The sequence below is a fragment of the Cornus florida genome, unplaced genomic scaffold, assembly GCF_030987335.1.
Source record: "Cornus florida cultivar Cherokee Brave unplaced genomic scaffold, ASM3098733v1 CherokeeBrave_3.0.0_Hap2_Chr11, whole genome shotgun sequence".
In the NCBI taxonomy this organism is placed as follows: Eukaryota; Viridiplantae; Streptophyta; class Magnoliopsida; order Cornales; family Cornaceae; genus Cornus; species Cornus florida.
In genome coordinates, this window is record NW_026775581.1 from 114,548,480 (window position 1) to 114,556,837 (window position 8,358).

At 38.2% G+C, this 8,358-nt stretch overlaps 1 protein-coding gene across 1 annotated transcript; it reads right to left on the reverse strand.

Moving 5' to 3' along the window:
- Positions 1-372: 372 nt before the first annotated feature.
- LOC132282299 (uncharacterized) lies at positions 373-7,158 on the reverse strand. The gene is made up of 5 exons (XM_059783916.1): positions 6,934-7,158; positions 6,801-6,850; positions 6,421-6,547; positions 1,304-1,408; positions 373-1,214 (listed from the first exon to the last, which is right to left on the reverse strand). Exons 1-5 carry the CDS (start codon positions 7,049-7,051, stop codon positions 592-594), a joined length of 1,023 nt encoding a protein of 340 aa, XP_059639899.1. The 5' UTR covers positions 7,052-7,158; the 3' UTR covers positions 373-591.
- Between the last annotated feature and the right edge of the window lie 1,200 nt (positions 7,159-8,358).

Consider the following 8,358-nt stretch of genomic DNA (forward strand, 5'->3'; position numbering starts at 1 on the left):
TTGAAAGGGGTATGATAGATAGTAATTTGATTGCCTCAGTTGTTATAATTATTGGAGAACGTTGGGTATTCTTCCTTCATTGAATGATAAATCATTACAAATGACACAGATACACGAACTTCTATCAAGTTTGCGTTATTAATTACAAAAGTTTTCTAAGCAAACGAGTCCAAATTTAACATAGTTTGATAAAATCATTCAAGTTCAAATACTAGTCAACTCATGACTCAATCCCATTAAGTTCTGCCCACAGTGCCACATTGGGATTTGCTTGTATATCAAATTAAAATTTCCTTTTGTAATTTGAAAAGTTGAAGATATTGTACGAAGAAGGGTAACATGCTTGTGAAGAACTTCAAGAAACCAGTAAAGTTTGAGATAGGTGCACTACACCGGTCAATATGCTACCTTTCATACGAAGAATAAATCCTCTACACTTGGATCACAAAAACAATCTCAAAAAACCTTGTCTAAGATTCATATTATTATTTTAGGTTTGTATCATCATCCATCTTCAGATAAACCCATAAACCTTGAAAACAACATGAGGCAGACTTTATTCATTTATATACTCCTTCAGAGTCTAGTAACTCACTCAACCGAAAATTCGTATAACATGCTGTGCTTGTACTTCTCACCCGGTTGAACAACAACAGAAGGGAAGTTCGGTTGGTTAATGGCATTCGGAAATCCCTGTGTCTCCAAGCAAAGCGCTGAGTGCTTTCCATATTCGGCACCACCCTTACCAAAGACTCCATTCACATAGTTAGCGGTGTAAAACTGCATACCAGGGGCATTGGTCCATAAGTTCAGAACCCTTGAGCTTGATGGGTCCTTCATTTTTGCAGCATGTTTCAAGCCTAATTTCTCGTCCCCGCAGTCTAGCACATAATTGTGGTCATAACCTAAGCCAACCTCATGGATAGAGCTACCAATCTTCTTTTCCGTAGTGAAATCAAAGGGGGTGCCTTTAACTGGCATGATTTCACCAGTTGGGACTGTGTTCTGATCCACAGGAGTTACATGCATAGCCCATATCTGAATTGAATGGTCAAGAATGTTGCCGGAGTTGTGGCCAGCTAAGTTCCAGTAGGTATGCTGAGCTAAATTGATCGGGGTGGGCTTATTTTTAGGCACAGCTTCCATGTCAAGCCTCATTGTTGTCTTTGAAGTAAGCGTATACATCGCAGTTACTGAGACATCGCCTGGGTAACCTGCTTCCAAGAGAAACAAAGTTTTAGCTCTGTATGACGGTGTGTGCACATGCGCGAGAGAGCGCAAGCACGAGAAAGAGAGAGAATACCTTCCTCGCCATCACGACTGTGATATCTGAAGGTGATTGATGGATTTTCACCCTTTTTATGTTCAACGACTTCCCAAACCACCTTGTCAAAACCCTTGAACCCACCTATATCAAAAGAATAGTTCAGAAGTTCAAAGTAAATGGTAACAGAATATATTTTCCAGGTAAGCTGCAATTGTTTGCACAGCTTCAACAAGCTGGTTACAAACGCCAAACAACCACTTGGGCAGGTACTTGGTACCCATGGACAGGTACTTACCATTTCCTAAATCTCATCAATTATTGCCAAGACAGGCAGAGATGGTATAAGCACTTCCCGCTGGAGGTCATCCAATTATAAACTTTATTTCTTTTCTTTCATATTTTAAGCATCTCAAAAAAAAAAAAAAAAAAAAATTACAAATCCACTTTGTATAGCCATTTAGCCTACATGAAGAGTACACTGATAAAAGGGAGGCTTCTTCACTAATTCATAAGGGCAAGTAAGAGTGAACAATTTGATTACTACAAGTCTACAACTACTACTGCTGCAGCTACTATAATGTTTTTTCCCTTCATGCAAGCAGCTCTAAGGTAAACTAGGAAGCATAGCACCTACCCAAAACCTTAACATGATGCATCCTGATCTATGTTCATTACTTCATTCCATAAAGTGGCACGCGCAGAGACAATTTTCTTGTTCATCTGAAACGAGAGAGATCCTGAAGAAATCTTTTCCTCTTCTCTTTATATTCTCACTTTCCTTTTCTTTTAAATAACCATATCGATGAGCATTACTTTTCACATGAAAGACTGCAAAAAAAATCTAAACCAATCGAGATAACTATTTTTACTTGATTTTATTTTATTTTGTTATCATGAAGGCAATCATTTTAGTTATGTATAAACAATTAAAAGGAGAGGTGAAAAAAAAAAGGATTTGTATAACAAACCAGAAATAAATGAATCTAGATGGCTGAATTTTTCAAAAACATGATTGAATCACAAAAATAAATGAAATATTCTCTCATTTTCCTTAGTGGTAAGAACCTTAAACACCATTCCTTCCTTCTATATGCCATAACTGTTGTACCAAATCTTTGGCATGAAGCACGCTAGTTAGTTGGCTGAATCTAGTTAGCCTATGACACTATGTAACAATAAACTTTAGTATAGAATTCGCCAACATGACATACAATAAGAAGTAATATAGATGACATTATGATGACTGACAGTTATCTGATGGAGAGGTCAATGGTTCTGTCATTTTGATGTCAATGGCTACAAAATAAAAGGTGGGCACTGCCAATGCGTAGAACTTTACCGTCATGGGGGAGTCAATGATTCCATGTCACTCTTTCTTGGCATAAGTTTCCAAATAAAGATCCACAGGAAAATTTTAGTCTTGGAGCACAATCTTACAACATAATAGTTACTTATGACTTACGATGACAATTCGCACTCGAACCGGGAACCGATGGGAACCACTCCATTTATGACAAGAACTCAGTAAGGGAGATATCTGCTATGCAGCAGCATCAGTCAACAGTCTGGGCTAGTTGTATGATAGTAGTAGGTTGGCTAGCCTTACCCAATTCCTTCCCTTTCCAGGGCTGGTGGGGTGACTCTGTCTATATAAAGGACAGTCTTCAGAACTCAACCTCTACTTGCAACCTTCGTGAAGACGCAGGATTGCTTTGATTGTAGCCATGGGATGGAAGCAAGGAATTTAGCCTAGCAGACTAAGAATTTTCTCCTACATCAAGTTTGACAGAAAGTGCAGTTTTATTCATTTGATTATACAAATACAATATTTCTCTTCACATCAGTTGGTTACTTGCTTGAGGAGCTGGATTTCTTTGGCCTGTGCGGCCCTTTCTCAATCGATCTTTTTAGTGGGGGCTTGGTGTTACTTATGAGTTACGATGACAATTCTCACTCGAACCGGGAACCGATGGGAACCATCATCCACATAAATAAATACAATATGATTGCCAGATATTTGACACAATAATGTAGTATGTAAACAACCCAACTTTCACAACTAATCATCAATCTTTTATACCATGCCAACATTGTTCCAGGGACTACTATTAACCTAACATGCCCCTACAAGGTTGCACATGTGAAACCATTACCAGCTTTAGTCTCCACAGAACATTCATAGTAGAATGAACCATCCCCCGATATGACCAGGCACGGGCGCATTAATAGCCCAGTGGGGGCAATTGCCCCCACTGAACTTTTTTTTTTTTTAGTATTATACCCTATCATATTTCTCATTTTGCTATATATATCTATAAAATCACACTATTGTCCACACTGAAATTACTAAAAAGCACCCCCCCCCCCCCCCCCCCCCCCCCCCCCACATTAATGTGGGTCCATCCCTGGATATGACAGACTTTTTACTCATGGGTAGCTTACATAAACTTCACTACAACTCAAAGCTGCAGCAATCATTGCAAAACAACAAAGCTAGAAGCACACAGATGCAGTTAATTCAAACATTAAAAGCTCAAGCCAAGGGATCTTCAAAGATAAATCCTGTTTAAAGGAAGATTTGAAGTTTAATTTTTTTAGTGGTGGGGCAGATATCGGGTAAAACTCTTATTTATTTCTAACTTTAGTATCTCAGGTTCAAAAAAGTTGTCAGGGCTTTGTACTTTCAATTCTATATAGTAGAACCAAGGCCAGTGCTGCCTCATTAAGGATTAAGTGGAATTAGGGATCCTTAGCTTGGTTGACTATTTTATATTTATCACTTTACCTCGTGAACTTAGGCATCCTTAGCTTCGTTATCCATTTTGCATGCTCATTTGTTAACTTTATTTTTTCAGACTTCAAAGTTCACTTTATTTTCATGCAAGGGGGATAGCTTAAGTTACGTAAACTTAAATGTGTTTCTTGAATGCAGATATATGTCTTATCAATATAAGACCGCACTTAAATATTCAAATTCTTTATAAAAAATTTGCGATAAAGGCAAGGAAGATGATGATTCTTCAAAAAAAATTATATAGTGAATTTTATGCAACGTAGATTGTTTAACATGAACACTTCACTCTTTTTAAAATTATAATGCAACTAAAGGAGCATAATGCTAGAGTTTATCTACAATTATATAGTAAATTTGAATTATTAGTATGCATGCTTGGTGCATGTCCAACAAGCACATCCAACAAAATCTCATACCGGAACCTAGGTGCTGTGTATCTAGCATGGCATATGCTTAAGAAGGGAATTTTGTATAATTGAGCAATGCCAAAACACAAAGTCAACACCAACTCCTTCAAAACTAGTGATTTTCTCCTACCGAGTTAATTACTGGATCAAGAAGTCTCCAAAGTTCTTTCTCCTACCGAGTTAATTGCTGGATCAAGAAGTCTCCATTCTCCTACCGAGTTAAATGACATGCACCAGCATAATGAACAAAAAAAATCAGTTTTTCATCTTGCTCGTCAATTAATTCAAAAATGGCTGGAAGAAACCAAAATGTGAATGTTGGCAAGAGTGTTTTGGTGCCAGTAGGGGAGGTGCCTGAGTTAGCTTCGCTTGCGGGCATTCTTGGTTGTCGTACTGGCTCTTTTCCTATCTCCTGTTTAGGGCTCCCTCTGGGAACTCCTTCGAGGTGTGTGGGGGTTTGGGATCCTGTTGTGGACAGATTTGAGAGGAGATTGGCGGGTTGGAAGAAGCAATATCTCTCTAAAGGGGGGCGGGTTACTCTGATTAAAAGTACCCTTTCTTTTCTTCCTACTTATTTCATCTCACTTTTTCAGATTCCTCTCTCTGTTGCCGAGAGAATTGAACAGTTGCAACGCAATTTTCTTTTGGGGGGAAGAGGGGAGGAGTTTAAGTTTCATTTGGTTCGGTGGGAGCAAGTGTGCAAGCTGATTTGTTATGGTGGGTTGGGCCTTCGTAAATTGGTGCCTTTCAATAAAGCTCTCCTTGGAAAATGGTTGTGGAGGTTTGGGGTGGAGAGGCACTGGCTCTAGCGGAAGGTTGTTGCTAGTAGATATGGGGAAGGTAGAGGAGGGTGGTGCTCTCTTGAGGTGCGTCGCCCGAGGGGTGTGGGAGTTTGGAAGTCTATTCGGAAGGGGTGGACCGTCTTTTCCACTCATGTTCGTTTCAGACTTAGGGATGGCAGGCGGATCAGTTTTTAGGAGGATGTTTGGTGCGGGGAGGTTTCTCTTGCCCTCGCTTTCCCTCGGTTGTTTAGGATGGCTTCGGATAAACAAGCCAAGGTGGTTGACTGTTATTGTCTTAATAATGGGAGACTGGTTTGGGATGTTCGATTCAGGCGTCCTTTTCAAGATTGGGAGGTCGAGGATGTCACTCTTTTGCTGGAGGCGTTGTATCGTCAGAGCGTTATGGCTGGTGATTCTGATTGTTGGATTTGGAAGCCAAATCCACAAGGTCGCTTTGAGGTTCGTTCCTTCTTCAGGTGTCTTACAGCTGAGCCTGGAGGATCCTTCCCGTGGAAGTCTATTTGGCGCTCTAAGGCTCCTCTCAAGGTGGCTTTTTTTGCTTGGACCTCTGTTTTGGGTAAGATTTTGACCCAAGACAATTTGAGAAGGAGGAATCAGGTAGTGGTTAATCGGTGCTACATGTGTCTTCAGGATAATGAGACAGTGGATCATCTTCTTCTTCATTGCCCCGTGACTAAGGAATGTTGGGACTTGATGCTTTGTTTGTTTGGGTTCTATTAGGTTATGCCTCGCTCTTCTAGACAGATGGTTGAGGCTTGGAGAGGGTTCTCTGTAGGGGCCCATGCTCGTGATGCTTGGAGGGCTACGCCTCTTTGGAGGAATAAAAGATATTTTGAGGGAAAGGAGAGGCCTATTTCTTTTCTTAAGTTCTCTATTCTTTCCCCTCTTTTTTGTTGTGTTTCGGGTAGAGATTTTAGATCTTCTGAGGATATTGTTGTTTTCTTGGCCTCTTTGAAGGCTTAAAGGGTTGTTTTGGCCCTGTGTTTGTTCTCTTGGGATGCGTTCCCCTTTTGAACGCTTTCAATGCGTTTTTACTTATCAAAAAAAAAAAGTAAAGTCAATTTGTGGAAATTTATCAAAATTTAAGGACAAACATGATTATCATATCAAGAAAATAATTTTAGATTCAGGAAAGTAACTACATCATACCATGAAGACTATTTGGGGGCTTGTTGATGGGCAAAGAGTATTCAGTCCCATTCAGAGTAAACTTCCCATCTTTGATCCTGTTCGCAACCCGACCGACAATGCAGCCAAAATAAGGTGCAGCACCTTTCTGATCAATCCCAGATTACCCAAAAACACAGATTTTGAATAAAAATCAGAACAAAATTCATCATCGCCCCAGTCCAGTATTCAACAGTGATTTTGTAACAAATTATCAAATGGGTCATTTTGTTTTCACTAAGAAAAATATATATATATAAATCCATGGAATTTCAACAATACCCATGATCAATTTCTTGACAAAATCACAACAAGAAGAAGAGAAATCAAATGAGGTTCCAGTAAAAGCTGAAAGAACCCACCAGATATGGTTCAAGAGAGTCGAATCCAAGAACAACATCAGCTAATTTTCCTTCAAAATTAAGAGAATCCAAACTATTAGTAAATCGATTGAGGGAAAAGTAAAGAAGGATTGTAAAGAAAGAAATGGTGTACCATCTTTGTCGGGTACAGACAAGGAGGTGATGATGCAACCATAGTTGGTGACCTTGACCTGCATGGTCCCATTGTTGAGTTCGAAGAGCTCTGGCTGTTGCTGTTGATGATCGGCCATTGAAGTGATCTGTGTCCTTCGAGAAAGATTGGATCAATCAAACAGAAGTTTAGACAGATACGGGTTTATGAGAGAGAGTTTGGATTGTGTGTGTGTTTGGTTATGTAGAGGACTCTTATCATGGTAGAGTGACATCATCCTCCGAGTTTAACTTTGCGTGCGTACGGTCAACTTATTCCAAATAATTGTGTTAGTGGCCTATATTGTTGCCACCCGGCATAAGGGCTCAGATGGTAAAAGTACAACCCAAATATTTGGGTCGGGCCATTGAAGAATTCGGAGGAAATCACCCTCTGGATTCGAAGTCAAAAAACTGTATTAGTTTAAACTTGATTTAAGCGTGTTTTTGAGTCTTTTTAGTTTGTTAAAAATGTTTTTTTTAATTGTTTTTTTATTTTTCTATATATAGTATTTTTGGGTTAATTTAATTTTTGACAATTTATTGGCAAATAACTCAAGTGTAGAATTAATGTATTTGTAATTACTCTTTCTATATTATGTTTTGGAAATTATTTACCAATAATTTGTCAAAAGTAAATTAACCCATAATTCAAACCAAAAACTCAAAGTCAGTCGATAAATAATTCAATCCAAAGATAACCTAGTACTTTTAGCTTTTGGAATTAAAATTAGAGGAATTTCATAATAAGCTTTGAACTAAATTTCATTTAATTCTAAATTATGACACTGATTCAATACTCTCAAACATATCATTCAATTTATAGTGCAAAAAAGAGTTATATAAGAACAGGTTTTAGAAAATTCAGAAAACAACCCAAAGTTATTCTCTAAAAATCTGAACTCATTTAACTCATATCTCTAAGAACAGTTTTTAAAATACAGAACCCAAGTGGACCAATTTAGGAGTTTTCATTTTTTTGCAACCAGCACTAATCCAGGCAGGGCCATGGAAAAAATAGTTATATTATCCAGCTTATTTGGGTAAATGATAGGGCTTGAGTAATGATAATAGAGATGACAAACGTACCTGCATTTTTTGTGTTGAATTTGATAGAGATGTTTGTCAATAGCAGAGGTGAATTATTAAACCTTATGACTTTATCCACTGCAAAGGTTTTTTTTTTTTTTTTCGATCTGATACTTTATGAGACACCATAGTTAAGTGACTTACCACTTGAACCAACCCCTTGGGTTAGCTGTAAAAATTCTCTTGATAAAAGTTTAACTTTCTTATCTTCCTTTTTTAAGAAAGGTCAAAGTGGATTCGCGAATCCAAAAGGGGAAAAAGCATAATAGGATCTAGCATCATATTTGCCCAAAAAAAAAAAAAAAAAAAAAAAAGTTGA

Coding starts and splice junctions, on each gene's coding strand:
- LOC132282299 (XM_059783916.1), bottom strand. CDS start 7,051: ATGGCCGATCATCAACAGCAACAGCCAGAGCTCTTCGAACTCAACAAT. Junction 6,851..6,933: donor GTCTGTACCCGACAAAGATG/GTACACCATTTC, acceptor TTAATTTTGAAG/GAAAATTAGCTGATGTTGTT. Junction 6,548..6,800: donor ACTCTCTTGAACCATATCTG/GTGGGTTCTTTC, acceptor GGGATTGATCAG/AAAGGTGCTGCACCTTATTT.